The sequence below is a fragment of the Fundulus heteroclitus genome, unplaced genomic scaffold (assembly GCF_011125445.2).
Source record: "Fundulus heteroclitus isolate FHET01 unplaced genomic scaffold, MU-UCD_Fhet_4.1 scaffold_36, whole genome shotgun sequence".
Classification (NCBI taxonomy): domain Eukaryota; kingdom Metazoa; phylum Chordata; class Actinopteri; order Cyprinodontiformes; family Fundulidae; genus Fundulus; species Fundulus heteroclitus.
The window spans coordinates 3682470-3700998 of record NW_023396770.1 but is presented as its reverse complement, the minus strand read 5'-3'; the positions used below and the strand labels follow the sequence as shown (position 1 = coordinate 3700998).

At 41.9% G+C, this 18529-nt stretch overlaps 1 protein-coding gene across 2 annotated transcripts in view; it reads left to right on the top strand.

Moving 5' to 3' along the window:
- Window positions 1-18529, top strand: part of adgrg6 (adhesion G protein-coupled receptor G6) — a 99126-nt gene that overhangs the window by 30035 nt on the left and 50562 nt on the right. For both annotated transcript variants that reach the window (XM_036130457.1, XM_036130458.1), the window contains exons 3-7: window positions 658-1011; window positions 1330-1463; window positions 3949-4228; window positions 6473-6646; window positions 17808-17855. In XM_036130457.1, the coding sequence (XP_035986350.1) occupies window positions 658-1011; window positions 1330-1463; window positions 3949-4228; window positions 6473-6646; window positions 17808-17855 (990 nt within the window). The remainder of the gene's footprint in view (window positions 1-657; window positions 1012-1329; window positions 1464-3948; window positions 4229-6472; window positions 6647-17807; window positions 17856-18529) is intronic.

Here is an 18529-nt window from a genome sequence, read left to right as displayed (position 1 = left end):
CAGCTTGGACCAGAAAATCCCAGCTGAAAATAAAAATGGTAGCTTCGTAAATCAAGTTAGCCGTTAGTCCATGACCTTGTTTAGATTTAGCTATCTACATTCACATGTTCCGTACTCCTAGAGACTCTCCAGTCCTCCTCGTCGTTGGCCTGAGACACTCCTGCATGTCTGTTAACGAAGGGTTGGCTCTGCTGCAATTAGAAGATCATATCCTGATCACTCTGGATTACTCTTGTCGCCCTATCCTGTATGTTCTTGAAAAACGAAAGGCTGACACAATCAATCTTCTCTCGATTGATTGATTGATTGATTGCTTTCTCTTTGGGCCGTTGAGCTTCTCTCTAACTCAACAGCGTCTCCCAGTGTGGATCTGTTTTCTCCTAATAACTGAAAAAAGGTCTGACCAATCTCTCTGGAGTTTCCTGCTCTGCTCTTGACAGAACCTCTGGTTTTTGTTGCATGGATATTTGAAGTCCTTCTTGAAAGCCTTTCCTCCTCCTGACCCACTGCTGATAACTTCTTCCTAACTGAAGTCGGTGTTTGCGTCTCCTGTCGTCTTGTTCTAATCTCGACTCCGTCCCTCTACCTTTGTCTTGTCCTCGTTTTATTGGCCGTTGTACCTGAAGGTTTGACTCACTGACTTTATCCTACCATCAGCTCCAGTACTGGGCTGCAGCTCCGTAGATTGTAACGTGGTGCTGACTGAGGCCCAGGGGAAGTTCTCGTCACCCTGCTACCCCCAGACATACCGCAACGGTCTGACCTGTAAGTGGACCATGCAGGCGCCGGCCGGCTTCATCGTTCAGCTCACCTTCTTGGACTTCGAACTGGAGGAGGCGCAGAACTGCATGTACGACCGGGTGGTGGTGAACACCGGCAGCACAGAGTCAAAGTTTTGTGGGCTGACAGCCAGTGGTTTGACTCTGAACTCTACGAGAAACGTGATGGAGCTTTCCTTCGTCTCTGACTTCAGCATACGGAAGAAGGGGTTCATGGTTAGCTTCCAGCATGGTAGGTCCTGGCTTAGATTTGCAAACTAATACGGGTCTAAACTTCTTTGAAACACCTTACCTGGGGTTTGTATTCCTTCAGTTTGGCAGCTTGTTTCAGCCACATCAACTGGGACGACCAGTTCATGATTTGCTTTATTGAAGTTTCTGTTCAATTTGGACAAAATTTTAAAAATCTGGGGGTTTTGTTGCCTCTGTATCCCTTCTTTATGCACGTTTGAATAAACTCAAAAATGATTGTTCTCTTTATGTTCAGCCTATTTTACTGTTTTTACCATCTTTCCCTGCTTTCCGTGACTCCTCCATCTCTCCTCCACAGTTGCCGTGGCCCTGAGGAACCAGAAGGTGAAAATCCCAAATGGTAACGGACAAATCGCAAAGGTCACCAGCTCCATCCCGGCGCTCAATGCACTGACCATATGCTTTGAGGTGGAGAGAGAGGCCTTCAATCAGGTGCTGAAAATGGTTTCTACCTGTGGTTACAACATTTCAGGGTTTCAACTGTGTGGGAGTCTGTAGAAGTGGAGATCAACCAATCCCATGCCAGTTAAAAATGGAGAATATTAGTGAATAGTTCAGGTTACCCGTCAGATGGGTGATGTTTAGAAGGAATGAGAGGTAGACCCATCTGTTCAAGCTTTCTAAATTAGATTTGTTTTTATACCTGAACGTGAACAAGTTTTTAGACGGCAACACATTCCAAAAACCAACCATCCATCCATCCATCCATCCATCCATCCATCCATCCATCCATCCATCCATCCATCCATCCATCCATCCTTCTATCCTTCCATCTATCCATCCATCTATCCTTCCTTCTATCCATCCATCCATCCATCCATCCTTCCTTCTATCCATCCATCCATCCATCCTTCCTTCTATCCATCCTTCCATCCATCCATCCATCCTTCCATCTATCCATCCATCCATCCTTCCTTCTATCCATCCATCCATCCATCCTTCCATCCATCCATCCTTCCTTCCATCCATCCATCCATCCATCCTTCTATCCTTCCATCTATCCATCCATCCTTCCTTCTATCCATCCATCCATCCATCCTTCCTTCTATCCATCCTTCCATCCATCCATCCATCCATCCTTCTATCCTTCCATCTATTCATCCATCCATCCTTCCTTCTATCCATCCATCCATCCATCCATCCATCCATCCATCCTTCCATCCATCCATCCATCCTTCCATCCATCCATCCTTCTATCCTTCCATCTATCCATCCATCCTTCCTTCTATCCATCCATCCATCCATTTTTCCATCCATTCTTCCATCCATCCATCCTTCCACCCATCCATCCATCCATCCTTCTATCCTTCCATCTATCCATCCATCCATCCTTCCATTCTTCCATCCATCCATCAATCCATTCTTCCATCCATCCATCCATCCATCCTTCCATCCATCCATCAATCCATTCTTCCATCCATCCATCCTTCCATCCATCCATCCATCAATCCATTCTTCCATCCATCCATCCTTCCACCCACCCATCCATCCATCCATCCATCCATCCATCCATCCATCCATCCATCCTTCATCCTCCTTGTATCTGAGATCAGGCAGTAGGAGTCAGACCTAGACATCCCTCTCCTCATGGACACTCTTCAGCTCATTCTGGGGGTTCTTCCAAGCCAGCCCTCCAGACATGAGGCCATAAGATGAAGAACATCAGAAGACTCGATTCTAAGCTGAGAAACAGAAGTTCCACTTCCAGCTCACACCAGAAGACGGAGCTCTTCACCCTGCGTCTAAGGCTGAGCTCAGCCACCCTACGGAGGAAGCTCATTCCTATTCCTATCCATTACGTCGTTCTTTATGTCCAAATCCCGTGACCAGAGCTGAGGGTTAAATTATAGATGGACCATGAAATCAAGAACTTTGCTTTTTGGGTCTCCTTTCACCACAACAGACCAGAACGGTGCTGCCCTTTTATGCTGAGCCCCCAAACTGTCTAGCAATCCATACCATGTTACTACCATTGATTGTGAACATGGCACCAACATAACTTACCCGGTGTTGCCAGACATCGCACCGGACTTCAGACAATGAATTGCTTTGTTTATAGTCATGGTTTCATAGTCACATTATCTGCATAAAGCAAAGATGAGACCCTAAGGTTCATAAGCCAGGCACCTTCCTCTGGATGGCACAACTCAACTTCATGTCAATGCACCTCTAACATAAATTGGGGGCGACTGGGGATCCCCAGCAGGGCAAAACAGGCACTTGAAGCAAAGTCAACTTCCTGCTGAGAATAGCATGCACATTTTCTGTAGCTATACAGGCGCTGGAGAGCCAACTGATACCAACCTGGGCACAGAGATACCCCTGACAAAATTCTTTGAAGGACAAAGTCATCCTTCAGATGGCCCTTCCATGGGAACCATCATGCGTTGGCAAGTGATGGAACTACATGAGCAAGAGATTACCTAAGGGAACCTTTCTCAAGTTTTTATTTTGCAGAAAAGAATCCTACAGGTTAACTTTGTTCAGAATCCAAGGTCTGGGCTTGGACCATCATGCAATGGGAATGTTGACAGAATTTTCTCATGGCGTTCTCAGTGATAGAACAGCTCTGAAGTATTGAGAGGAGGAATCGTAACAGTATAAAATAGCTGAAATGTGTCGTCTGATTTTAATCCATTCCTTAGGCTTTTACAGTGCCTGGGTAGAAATCTGGGGCTAAGGGTCTTGCTTAGGGGTAGTCTGTGGGGATTGAACCAGGTACATGTAACCATCTCAGAGCATAAGCGTGCTCTAACCACTAGGCCACCACTCCCCTGTAATTAAATAATGGTTTATACCAAATGAAATTAGGCTGATATGATGGCAAAAAAATATATATGCAATAAACAGCATACTTGTAAACTGTCTTATTGGTGTTGCCTTCTACTTACTCCCAGTATTTTTGTTTGCTGAACAGAATGAGTGGCTCTTCACCTACTACGCTAACAACAATGACGTGGCGCTGAGCTTTGGCTACAATCAGACGGGCATGGAGATGGTTATTGACGGCGTGACCTGCTCAGTGAAGTCAATCATCTCCGCTAATGACTTTACCTCCTCCATGAAGTCCTTTTGTATCCTCTGGACGTCCTCCGACGCCCTCATAGCGGTTTACTTCAACGGGACCTACTGGGGGAAGACCTGCTCACTTACTAGTGGCCACACTGTACCGGCTGGAGGAAACTTCCACTTAGGAGGTATTGATCTGTGATGGATGTTATGCCTTACAGTTATAATTTGACTAGTTCTATTAAGTAGTTGCTGTGTAGGTGAGTCATTGGTTAAATTATAGGAGATGACTGATGACTCCCAGTGACTGCAACGGCTTTCATTCTTTGTTTGATTCCTTTTAATTCCCGACATGGAGGTAGGTAGGAAACCAATGTTTTGTTTCATGGTTTGACATTAAGTGTATTGGTTTAAATTTTTACATTTATGTGTTTTCAGTGAGATGAGATCTATAGATCATTGGCTATTTGGATCAGTATCTTGCTGTATGATTTCCCTGATTGCCTCTTTTCAGCTTTTTGACAAAAAAAAAGCTTTTTACCAACAGTTAATTGATCTCACACCCTCCAGGGTAACTTACTGGGTCGGGGTTATGTGTGAAAAAAGCCAGAACTGATTTCCTGGGTAAAACTGACTCGGCAATTTACCGGGTCTAGACCAAGTGACCAAGTATCATACCCGGTAATTCACCGGGACCACTCTAATGTGAATAAAGCCGTTACATTCCTGGGTAAGGTATGCATTTGCATTATTACATAAAACATTCATAGTTTTCGCTTTGGGAAGGCAAGGCAAGTTTATTTATATAACACTTTTCAGTAGCAAGACGATTCAAAGGGCTGTAAATGGACAGGAAAACATTACAGACATACGAAAAACAAAGGAATAAGCTTAGCAAATCCTTGACTAGACTTCTTTCATACATTAACAAACATACAGAAAGACTTGGCTTATTTCTTATTATGAATAGAAACAATTTAAGTATATTCTTGGGGAATTCTGATTTAAAGTAATTTTGTCTAACTTTTCTAAAGCTACAACTAGAATAACTTCTTTTGTTATTAATAATTGTTTCTATTCATGATAAAGTTTCACTGGAACAGCTTCATCACTAAAGATTCTAAAGGTTAATTGTTTCTATCCATAAAGCTACAGTTTGTGCTCTCTGATCTGACCTTCCTGACTCTACAGCTAAAACAGAAAGCAGCAGAGGAAGGGAAGAAAGCACAGTAGAGGCAGTGTGTGTGTGTGTGTGTGTGTGTGTGTGTGTGTGTGTGTGTGTGTGTGTGTGTGTGTGTGTGTGTGTGTATTTTAGTGTAATTGTATTTAGCCCTCTGGGGCAGCGTTCAGGGAGTCTGCAAGCTGCTTTTCTGAATTAAAAATTTACTGACATTGTATTTCTTCTGCAGTTTTTATGAAGCTAGTAACCACTGTAAAGCCTGGTTCACACGTCAGGATAATCTCCCCGATTTTTGCCTCGATCTTCTCCTTCCGACACACTCCGATTGTCGGGATGGCGTTTAAGAAAATTATAAGAGATATTGCTGCGGTGTATGGTGTGTTAAGCGTGATCGGGACCGCTCCGACCTTAAATCGGGGATTTTCCACATGTTTGATTGTCTTGCCCTGATACCCTAGCGTGTGGAGTGTTCCCCGAGGACAAGCTAGCATGCAGCTGGTTGAACGTGACTTGTAGCCAATCAGGAAGCGTGGTCAGGGAAACAAAATAAAAATAAAACAGCTCACCTCCACATCATAGAGCAGCTAACGTGGAGTTTTGTTCACACTGTCTCCGCTTCTTTTACCGACACCTATTCTCTTTCTAATATTTTTTCTGTTAAAATTACTCCACAAACTATCATCATTGCACCATACGAGCAAACCTGCTATATCCCTAATTTTGAATCGTTACTAGTGGTGTCCCTCAGGTTTTGAAAATCGGCCGACAATCTTAAAATCTTGCCGTGTGAACCAACAGCCCTGAAGCCATTGTTTGTTGAGGCTAATCAGCTGTTTGAAAAACATAATTTATGGCTGAAACTCTTCTTTGGAGGTTGGATCCATCCGTTTGAGCTGTATGCCTTGCATTACTGCCCCCTGCAGGTGATATTGGGTACATCCACTCCGTCGTTGCTGGGTTAAGTGTGAAAAGAGCTGAGCCGGTAATTTATTGGCTCTAATTGAACGGCTCTAATTCTTGTTCGACCTGGGAATGTGTGACTGGCGCTTTAGACAACACACGTACTCAAGGGGCATGTTCTCTGTTTCTTCCCATTTTGAACAAGAGCAGAAATATTACAACGTTTTTTTCTCTTGGGCTAAAAAATAAACATCTATAATTACTGATGCTCATTTAAAGCTGAACCTTTGAATGAATATATGATGTTCGCTTGTGTTTTGTGGTTTAAACTGTTAAACATGTTTACGCTTAGGGCAGTACAGTTTCAAAGGGAACATGTACAACTTCCGCCTGTGGGATCATGCCATGTCGATGCAGGAGCTCAAGACATTGACCTGCGACATGGTGGGGAACATCGTCGACTGGGACAACAGCCACTGGGCCATCTCATCCTCCCTCGCTCAGACCGACAACACGCTTAGCTGCAGTGAGTAAACATGGTCATCTGTGTCTGATTTTGGCTTGTGGGCATCTGGGAACTTAACCTGACACAAGCCAGACGTATGTTGCTCCGCCAACTCCACTCACATACATCTGGGACACCGCCCATCGAAAGTGATTTCTCCAACCAATTTTATGGTCCAGCCAATCAGGACGCAGGGCTGGAGTTTCATAGATGTGACGTAGTGGAGAAGTGACCGTGAGACTGTTTTGATAGCAATGGCGGCTCGTCGAGGAAGCAAGCGTTAGCATTGATGCTGCTATTTCTTCCGTGTTGTCCAACCTACCCAATACTGTTTCATTAAAAGAACATCAGAGAACGGCTCTAAAGGCTTTTGTTGGTGGAAACCATGTTTTCGCCCTTCTCCTGACCGGATTTGGCAAGTTTTGTTTTCCGGGGCGCGTCCGCGTCTGCAGCGGACGCGCCCCGGAGCGGTTAGCGGTTAGCGCGAACCATGTTAGGAGGCCTTTAATCCTCAACGTGGTCGGCCCGGGATTGAGTCCGACCCGCGGCGCTTTGCCGCCTGTCTTCCCCCCTCTTCCTGTCAGCTCACTGTCAATTAAACGTCTTTTTTTTCCTGCGTCGCTCTCATCAGCGTCACGGGTTAGCTTCGGTGTGAGTGGTTGAAATAGCACGTCGATAAAGATGACAGACAAGTGGCTTATCCAATCATATGCAAGGATTTTTGATAAGACCCAGCCTTCAATAAAGGCAATTCCTATGGAGAGGTCCCAGATGTATGTGAGTGGAGCTAGGCGGAGCGACATGCGTCTGGCTTCTGTCAGATTACTGGGAACTACCAATGCGTGGTCAAACTACTGATTTATGAAACTTTTAAATAGACCCTGTGATGCATGTTGACTATAAAAAGAAAAACAAATGCCAGGCATTCATCCTCATGGTGTCTACTTAGTCCTTTTTGAGGCTCAAAAGAGTCGTGCACTGGGTGTGATCAGCACTGCAAAAACAGACCTAAAAATAACTAAACTTTTCTTGAAATGATTGTATTTGTCCTTGATTTGAGGAGGTTAATAAGGTGATTTGCCAATGGAATGAGATTTTTGTACTTTAAATAGGAACAAGTTTTCTCCATCAGCATATTGCAAGCGCACTAGATTTAATTATCTCATTTTAGGGGTCAAAATACTCATTCCGCTGGTGGATAATTTTATTTACCTGCTCAAATCAAGGACAAACGCATTAATTTCAAGAAACTTTTACTTTTTTTTAGTTCTGTTTTTGCAGTGAGCAGACATTCAATTCAATTTCAATTCAATTTTATTTATATAGCTCCAATTCATGAAATCTCGAGCCACTTTACAAAATCAATCACATTATACAGATTGGTCAAAAATTTCCTATATAAGGGAACCAGTTGATTGCATCAAAGTCTCTCCAAGCAGCATTCACTCCTCCTGAAAGAGCGTAGAGCCACAGGGAGAGTCGTCTGCATTGCTGATGGCTTTGCAGCAATCCCTCATACCGAGCAAGCATGAAGAGACAGTGGAAAGGAAAACTCCCCTTTAACATGAGCATTGTTGTGCCATCTGCCGACAGTAATGCAGAACTATTAGAAAGCAAGATGACGCAGCTGCTGTAGGAGCCAGTACCTCGTAGTAGAGGGACAGCTTGGCGTGGTTGAAGACCAACCTGATCATTAGAAAGCCTGATATATTCCCTGTAAGGAGTCGTGTTGCATTTAAAACGAAGCTAAATCAATGCTTAGTCACTGGAGAGCCATCGTTTAAGGTAACAGCTTCCTCTGTCACAGGAAATGTTGTTGCTATGGTGATTACCAGAGATGGTGGCTTTAGTTTGAGACTTCAACTTGAGTTCAGACTGGACTTTGACTTGTGTCCTAAAGACTGAGGATTTGGACCTGTGGTCTGAGACTGGAGTTTTAATCAGAGTTTTGATCTCATGTAATAAAGATGTTTTATTGTGAAAGGAAGAGCTTGATTATTACCCAGTGATGGTGGTAGATTATTGTGGGACGTTAATGACTCATAACAGTTCATTTTTGCTGGAGCTTAGTAAAAAACAACCACTTGAGTGTCTCTCCTACTCAACTTCGTATTAAATTACTTTGAGATTAAGTTTCTTGGACTTGGAAGAAAATTACCTGTGAACATCTCTGGTGATTCCCACCTTTTCTGGGGGATCCCACCAACATGGCAACAACGTAACCTTCAAATTAAGAGTCGCTCTGTTAGAGAAATTTTATGTCCTATTGAAAAAATTTTTTTTATGTATTTGTGGAACACAGATGGCAACATCCTGTCATTAAGCGCTTCTATCCTGCAACTTTGAAATAAATCCGCGCTCCAACACACCTGAATATAAGGAATGTCTCGTTACCAGGCCTCTGTAGAGCTGAACCTAAAGACCTAATGAATGAAACTGGGATTACATTGAAACTGTAAAAAGGCTCAAATACCAATGAGTCAGGTAAAGTCCAACTTACTATGAGCCATTGAGCCATGGGTGTGCATGGAGCCGGGCTTTTATTACATTTAAACAAAGTAGTATACTATTTAATGGAAAATATTTTAGCTGCAGATTCTTTGAAGACAGTGCAACACATCACTACACTGCAAAAACAGAACTAAAAATAAGTAACATTTTCTTGAAATGACTGTAATTGTCCTTGATTTGAGCAGGTAAAAAATCTTATCTGCCAATGAAGTAAGTCATTTTACCCCTAGAATAAGATAATTAGACATCCTGCACTTGAAATAAGATGATGGAGATGAGTTGTTCCTATTTTAAGTGCAAAAATCTTATTTCATTGGCAGATTATCTTATTTACCTGCTCAAATAAAGCACAAATACACTCATTTCCAGAGAATTTTAACTTATTTTAGTTCTGTTTTTGCAGTGTAGGTATAAAGTCAGAACACAGTATTCCAGATCTGTCCACAGGAGTGGTTCCTTTCTCTGCAGGAAATCTTGTTTGCAGAGTAACATCCTGGGGAAATTATTGCTATAATAGAAAACCAGTCAATTAGGAAACAATATGGCAATAACGGTCCCTGCTGGAACAAACAGGCAGGATCTAAAGCTGGGTAGAAAAACCAGGAGGTGTGGAAAGACCAGGTCCAGGTCCCTATGCAGAACATTGGGTTGCATCTAACAGGAATTTAAAGTGTTAAGCTATTCAGGCTGTTAGAGATTTGAGTCCAATCCTGGTACATTGTGCCTTCAGATGGCGAGTTAATGGTTTCCAGTAAGCCTGCTGGCGGAGGACCAGTCTGGGTTTGTGTCAGAGACGCAGTTCCTGTTATGAACTCCAGAGCGGCTCTAGAGGGACGCGGCGTGCTGATTTATTCACACATCCACTGTTTCTGTACTCGCAGTAGCCGTAAAACGCGTTCTGCACACAGACACATCCACAGAACAAGCCTCTGTGTGGGTTTGCAGGGTGGAATCTGGTGCCACAGTGGGGTTTCTCTCCTGCCAGCCCTGTTTCTGGGGAAGAATGGAGGTCCATGTTTATGGAGCAGCTTTTACTAAACAGATGACTCTGCAGTGAGATTCCAGGTTCTCCTGCACTTTAACTTTTATACAGCTTTATAAATTAATGTTCAGAATAAAGTATTTAATGTGTGCCGTTGTCCCACAGCAGAGCAGAAAAAAACCACACTGGAACAAAAGGTGAAGAGCAGGAAACTCTGGTGAAAAGCTGTGATTTAAATCAGTGGAGAACCTCTCTGCAGTCACCTTCCTTCCTTCCTTCCTTCCTTCCTTCCTTCCTTCCTTCCTTCCTTTCTTCCTTTCTTCCTTCCTTCCTTCCTTCCTTCCTTCCTTCCTTCCTTCCTTACATAATTCCTTCCTTCCTTCCTTCCTTCCTTCCTTCCTTACATAATTCCTTCCTTTCTTCCATCCTTCCTCCCTTCCTTCCTACCTTTCTTCTTTTTTTCCTTCCTTCCATCCTTCCTTCCTTCCTTCCTTCCTTCCTTCCTTCCTTCCTTCCTTGCATCCTTCCTTCCTTTCTTCATTCCTTCCTTCCATGCTTCCTTCCTATCTTTCTTCTTTTTTTCCTTCCTTCCTTCCTTCATTCCTTCCTTGCTTCCTTTCTTCAATGCTTCCTTCATTCCTTGCTCCATAAATTTTGCAACATTTTTCTGCATCTTTCTTTAATTCCTGTCTTCATTCATTCGTTTCTTCCTCATATGTTTTTGTCAGGTTTTCTTCCTTTATTGCCTAATTTCTCTTTAACTTTTCCTCTTTTCTTTTATCTGTCCCTATTTTTTCATTCATTATTTTCTTGTTACTTAATCTCTTGTTTCCTTATTTCTCATTTCCTAGCCTGTTTTGTTTCCTCTCTGGTTTTCTTTCCACTCCTTAATCCTTTCTCGTTTTTTAATATTCTTCTTCTTACCTCCTGTCGTTCGTTAGTTTTTTCTTTACTAAACTAAACTGTTGGGTCTAAATGGGTTTAAATCTGGTCTGGTTAAGTGGTTCCCACAGAGTTTGGAATAATAAAAAAAAATGAAAGTAGTAAAATGGTTGCTTCATATACAGTCATATTCAATAAGTCAGAATATGCATTTATAAGGTCCTTCCTTGTTAGATTAAAAGTACCTTTTAAAACACAACCTATAAACTGGTATTGAACATACTTTTCAATAATCCCCCATTTCTGCGTTAAACAGTGTGCATTTTTATTGGTTTAATACAATATTCTAATCTCAAATGGTGTGTTTGTTAGCTGGAGTTGGAAAATAAATTATAACTAACAGAAATAAATGCTTTATAACATCATCATCTGTATTATTATGTAGAACATGTTTCCCTTTGTGAAGTGAGTTACAGACATAAATGAACTTTTACCTGATATTCTAATTTATTTAATATGACTGTATTATATAAATCTGCATTTATACAAATAAATTAAACAACCCAGCTGCCCTTCAGATTGTGGAGTCAGTTTGCATTTAGAACCAGAGTAACGCTCCTTGCAGAGAAAAGCTCTTTTCCACGGTTTAGCATCCATTCTGTTTGGTACGGGTCGGTTTGATTGAGGTCCAAACTGGTGGGTTTGCCATTAAAAGTGAACCAACTATGTGGGAAAACAGATCATTTTAAATAGGTTTTCTCCCAGTTGCTTTTCTTTAGCTGACAGTTTTTACGCACGTATCTAAAAAGCTTGATCACTGGAACAAATACCTGCTGGAAACATCTAGAAATAAATGTGTCTAGCAATAAAAAACGGACAGATAATATAGGAACGTTTGTCATATTGTAAAGAAAGCTGTTGAATGTGACGATTTTACCTGATGTTTAACCTTCTCTTCTTTTCACAGTCTGCTATCCTCATTGCATTCACTTAACCGCTGCTGCGCCCACTAGTGGTGAGTGCTGCTAACACGCTTTTAATACTCAAAGCTTTGTGTCATTCTGCTTGTGCATGGAAACGAACGCATAAACTTTCCTGTGACATTAATGCCATAAGTGTCATGTCAGTGTAAACCAGGCTCAGCGGTATCTGTGAAACGTGAGTAAAATGCCTCAGAAGTCATGGACTAACATCGTTTGCTGAGAATAACCCTTGCTCTTTTGGCTGTGGGAGTTTCAGATGAGCTAAACAATCCACACCGGGTCATTTACTGAGGTTTCAGTGGAGACTTGAAAGCTAAGTGGACCAACTTTGAGCTGCAGCGTGCAGCCAGCCTCAAGATGCAGGAGAGAGAAATCGCAGGTTGAATGAACGCATTTGAAAAACATCCCCATATTTAACCCATCCCAGTTTTACGCAGATGAAACTGAGAGCAGTTCCAGAACCAAAACACTCGATCTTGGTTGCTTCTGAGGACCAAAAATGGGCCAACTTGCTCTAAATGTAACAGAGTAAGAGATGTTTTGCCTTTAAACCACAATCCGCGCTCTGCTTTACCAGGATTTGATGTGATCAGATAGACCAACCCAAGGTAGAAGCTATTCGGGACATGGAAGGAAAATTATCTGATTTTGAAATGTGTTTTTTCTTTTGTTGCTTGTTTTTATTCGTTTGTATGTTTGTTTTGTATTTAAAAAATCTGAAAAGTGTGGCAGGCGTTTTATATATTAGTATTATTAGTATTAGTTGTAGTATATTAAGCTTCCTGACCAATGCTAGTGGAGCCAATCACAGCAGCACGTCTCGTCACCGGTGAACGGAGAGAATCACTAAACATAATTTTTCTAGGACGACCTCGGATTCTCAGTTGGATTTAGGTCTGGACTTTGACTAGGCCATTCTAACACACTAATATGCTTCCATCTAAACCACTCGTCGTGTTTTTAGGGACGTTTTCCTGCCGACCAGAGAACCTCCACCGCGGCTCTCTTGGGTTTCTTCCTGGATTCTAGTGGGTCGGCTCTGACCGGCTCTGCTGTGCCTGCAGGAGAAAACATCCTCACAGCACGATGCTGCCATGTCTCCCTCTGGGGATTGCTTGTTATGTTCAGTGTTAGTTTTTCGCTACATTTAATGATTTGCACATAAGCTAAAAAGTTAAAAGTTCTGCTTTCTACATGTCGGCTGTGTCTCCTACATGTTTTGTGGCTTTCTTGTTATCATTCCTCCAAAAGATAGATTAGTTGGGTCCATAAATTAAGGTAATCCTGCCAATTATTGTTAAATCATGACCTTTACTGAAGCAAGTGAGAGTGTTAGATGCTGTCCTATGACCTCATGGATGAGTTACTGGTGAGTTTTTGGGGTAATTTGAAAGGCTGGCACCTCCTGGGAAGGTTCTGTGCTGTTCCATGTTCTCTCCGTGTGTACATAGCGGTTCTCACTTTGGTTCTCCGACGCCTCGAAGTCTCAGAAATGGCTCTGCACCCCTTTCAAGACCGATGGATGGCCAGGATCTTTTGAATTTCTTTAGATCGGGACATGCTATGTTGATTCTTGAGATCTTTTTAGCCTACTTAGGTGATTTGTACCCATTATGGACGTAAGCAAGCTGAACAATGTTTAGAATCACAAATAACTCATGATTTAACAAGGAGCTGCTTGCATCTTCACATTGGACCAGGTCGGTTCAGATACTTTTTTCCCTTATTAGCTGAAAGCATCATTTGAAACCTGCTCGTCTCAGATACTCAGATTTACTCAGATTACGGACTCATCATCCTCAGAGGACTCCTGGACCTATGAATACAAATTCTCCTGCAGCCTCTTCAGAACATCCTCCCTGCAGGCTCCAGAAGATTTGACGAGCACTTGTCAGACCGGGTTCTGGTGTTTGCGGTGTCAGTCAGAGTGGCGCTGGCGCACGGGCCCGGTTCTGTCACAATAGTACCAAGAGGCTGTCAGTCAGCCTGTCAGAGACTTCAGGACGCTTCCTGATCTCCATCTCTGACGGCAACCTGGAGGTCATCTCTGAGCGAAGGTTCTCTGAGCGAAGGTGGAGCTGTGCTCATTGGTTATTTAACGGTTAGCTGCTGGAAGAGCAACCCGCTTCACCTTTTGCTCCTTTTGGAAACCACCGCAGCTTTTTACAAAGATGCATGGCAGCAGTGTCCTCTGTTAGGGAAAACTCTTTGCTTTCATTCCTTAGCCGTTAGACGCCAAAAAAAAAATGATTAAAATCAAATGCTTGCCAATTTTTCACAGGGAAAACTTGGATTTTTCCCTCCCTGATTTAAGAATCATTACATAGAACTATAAGGAGAGGATGTTGAAGCTTTCTATTCCTCTTTAACATCTGGTTTCCAGCTCAGCTGTACAAGAATTATATCATATGTCCTGATAAAAAAATAAAAATCCTAATAAATACAGACAACATTAGACTCATGGTCGTGGTTAACTCTTAAGGCTTGCTGACCGGGAAAGGTCTATTAGATAAAATGAAGTCAGCCAAAACGTGTAAAAATAATTAAAACAATTTTTATGCTTGTCCATCAGGTTTAGTTTCATGTTAATAGGGTTAAGAAAACAAGAAATACAATTTAATTGAAGATTATGCTGAATAGAAAAACCTTGAATTAGCTCAACTTGTCTGGGTATCTTTGGTTCAAAGCGTGATTCTCTCACCGTCACGTTTAACGCTCTGCTTCATATTTTGGCCGCTTCCTTTTCCGCCTCTACTTTTTCCTCTTTCCATCACTGACGACGTTCTCCTTCTAAAAGAATAGTTGAGTTCTTAAAATATTGTTAAAAATGTTCATCTGTGACTTAGTCTGATTTATTTTTATAACCCCTGAGTTTTGTTTTAAGTGCCATAAATCATCTCCTGCAGAAACGGCGCAGCTTTCAGGCAGTGAAGCAGCTCAGTTGGTGAAAATCTAATTGAAATCCCGTGTTTTAGCTCAAATCCTGTATAAATGGAGCGTTTGGACATCTCAGACAGGATCAGAGCAGAAAGTTATGGTCCGACCTGCAGCCGGTGGCGTTAGTCGGTTTAATCTCACAGCGTCAGACCTCACAAACTCTGTCATTTTCAGTTTGGCTGTAATGGAGGTTTTATAGCTGCTGCTGTTGGCCGGCCTTCTCTGAGCTCTGAGATCATCAGCTGTATTAAATGAAAACAGCTGTGACTCTTTTCTGAGCTCTAGACACTGCTGCTCGGTTAAAAATATGGACTTTAACACAAAACCGCTGAGGATCAGGAACAGTTTTCATCCGTCCATCCATCAGTCCAGCGCTCCCAATTATCCTTAATAAGTGAAACAATATCTAACAATTCAAAGCTTTGTTGCTGCAGTCGTGGCCTTGTGGTTGGAGCAAAGCACTTGCATCCTGGGAAAGCTTCAAGTTCCCAGGTTTGAATCCCACAGACTGCCACTCTGTCCCTGAGCAAGAACCTTGGCCCAGAAGGCTCTCAGGTGCCGCCCAGTGGCGACCCACTGCTCCCTACATGCAGAGGACACATTTAACTGGAATATGCAATGACCAACAAAGATGATTATTATGAGGACTCAGAATAACTACACAGCTGCACTTACATTATTCAGCCCTCACCCTAAATAGGCTTAATTCATTTAATTGTTATTTTATTTCAGGAAACAAATCCAAACAGTGTCCTGGCCAAGATGAAAAATACTACTTTACTATATAATAACACTCATCCTGGCAACTTTTTATACTAAACAAATATGACAAAAAACTAATATTACAAGATATTTGTCGGAATTTAACACAAAATGGAGCTTTTCATTACTCCTGCAGCCTATATATGAGTCAACCCTTTGAAGAAGACAATCTTTGAGATTTAGAGGATGGTGACCATACCATCTTTATTTATAAAGCGTTTAAAAACAGCCAACAGCTGGAACAAAGCGCTGTACATCGCTACAAGCTAAAACACATCCATAAAAAAATAAAATAAAAGGATAACGCATGAAAACGTGTAAAAGAAAAAATTAAAAATTAAAAATGAAAACCAAGTCTCGCTAGTGGTAAAAGCCAAAGAATAATAGTTTATTTTAAGGCGAGTTCTAAAGGTGGACAGTAAAGGAGGCTCTCTGATGTGCAGAGGCCGTTATTCCACAATTCAGGACCAACAATAGAAAAGGCCCCGCCCCCTCTGAGTCTCTGTTATGACTTGGTGCAAATGTTCTCAGACAGGAGCTGAACAAGAACATTTACGGGGGGGTGCTAATTTCTTTATTGCATTAAACACAATATAATTCATTGCAGATGGGAGTCCAGTCGTTGAAATGGTGACAAAATCTAATAATCCAGAATAAATCTGACCTCTGGACTCTGCTGCTGTCCATGGTGCTGAACTGTCCGTTTCCCCTTATTAATCATTACATCATTGAATATTGAAACACTCTGCAGTAGAAAAAAATAATAGGATATTAATGAAAGCCGTGTTGAAGCTTTCTGCTGACTTAATGTTATGTGTTATAGTATTTTAAAGCGGACGATTGTGAATGTAACTGGAGTTTTGGGCCGATTATTTACTAAAACCAAAATACAAGAGTTAAAAAAAGGGTAATTTATGTTATTCAGGAAGTGTTAAACACTAGACTGAGGTGGTATTTGATGATTGAACATTTAGGTTTTATAATTAGGTTTTATGTATTTCATACTGTACTAGCTGCACTTCAATGCACTATGAGATGATGGTTGTTTTTATTTTCTTTTACTTTGGGTCAGTATTTGTGAACGCTGCCTCCTCACGTTCCTGGTTATAGCTTCCTCTTTCTGCCACCAGGTGGTGTAATGATTTTAATCACCTTTAAATATCAGCATTATGCTTCCAGCTGTATGTCTGGGAATATTTAAGGCTTTTGCCTGCTTTCTGGATCATTTTACTTATCTGTGCAGGGCAACAATCATTTTCTCTAAACCTCCTGGACTGCTCTCTTGACTTATCCGTGTTTCTAACATGCGATAAAATGTCAGTCACCAATATCTGAAGTGTCCAACTGTATCCGACCTGATGCAGCTAATAAAGCCTTCGATTGGTTCTATCAAATCTGACGTAGCGGATTTTACCTGTTTGCTTCCAAAAGGAGGAGGCCGGACACTTTTATGGTGGTGATGTGATCCAGATCAGAGCTTTCAGGTTCAGATGATCCTGACAACGATCTGGAGACAAAATTCTCCACCTGGTACCTCTGAAACAGTCCCGGCTCTGTGTGGCCGCCTGTCCTCCTGCTCATCTTTCTGTGGACGTAGAGCCTGGTGTGTGGGCTGAAGCTGGATTAAAGAAAAAGACGATTTTAGACTCGATGCGCCTGGCAGCAAAGACGAGGAGAGTTTGAGTTTGTTGTTTAAACTTTAAAAGTTAAATATGGACAGAGAAGGACTTCAACCAAAGGGGTTATAAAGACAAAGTGCTGCAGACTCTCTGCTCAGATAACCCTGACGTCATCATCAACTCTTAGAGGAAGGTTTGGATTGATGCAAACTGATCTGGTCTGTGGCGAGACCCGGCAGAACTTCTATTTGAAACACTTGTTAGCCCAAAAAGGTCCCTGAATAACTGTATGTAAACTAAGAGGGTGGCGCACGTTAAAGGTCATCTTAAAGTTGGAAAAACGGCCTGAAGTTACTCCTCTTAAGATCCTTGTTTTACATTAATGTGTCACTTTAACCAGGCTGTGTAAAGTTTTTATATCTCCTGTTGTGCTGCTGTTCTTATATTCCGTGGAAGGATCATCTTTTTAACATTTGTTTTAATTTTGAATCCTCTGTGCCCTAAAGGTTCCACACCAACGTTGGGCTGCGACTCGGGCGGACCGGGCTGCTCAGGTAGGAAAACTAAACGCACCTCTATTGTGTGGTAAATTAAAAAAATACATATAACTGCAAACATCATGTGGGATGAGTATTTTCAATCCAGCATCTGTTTCCTCATTTGTGAAAGATTTTATAGACATCTGAGTGTTAGATTCTGAGTTAAAGTGCACCTAAATAATCTTCTGCATGTCGAACGTTGTTCCTTCGTGAGTCGTTGCACATAAACACGTACAGCACATGAGAACCATACGATGTGGTGGCGTGAAACAGACGTGTAAAACTGTTTTAAAACACAATTTTATCATGTAGTAACTGCTGTAACGCGTGTAAAGGTTTCCTGTTTGTGTCACTTTTCCCACAGATACAGGAAGTTGTTTTTCACATAAGCAACCAGTGTCATCCAGTCTGTTCATGCGTGAACTTGATGTGTTTATTTTCCTTTAAAGGTAGCGTCTCTGTCAGATTTATCTCAGGTTACAGAGACGATCATTTGTTGTTTTCTTTTGCTTTTCTCTGGGGTGGAAAAGCTTCACTGATGTTTGTTCGGACTTCTCTTTACCTGGGAATATGCACCAAAGTACGGGAAGGGAATCTCTTGACGTTTTTTTCTATAACATCGGGCATTTCTGTGGCTGTCATCTGTAAAGCAGGCAGGCTCAGAGAGATTCAAACCCTCAACCTTCTTC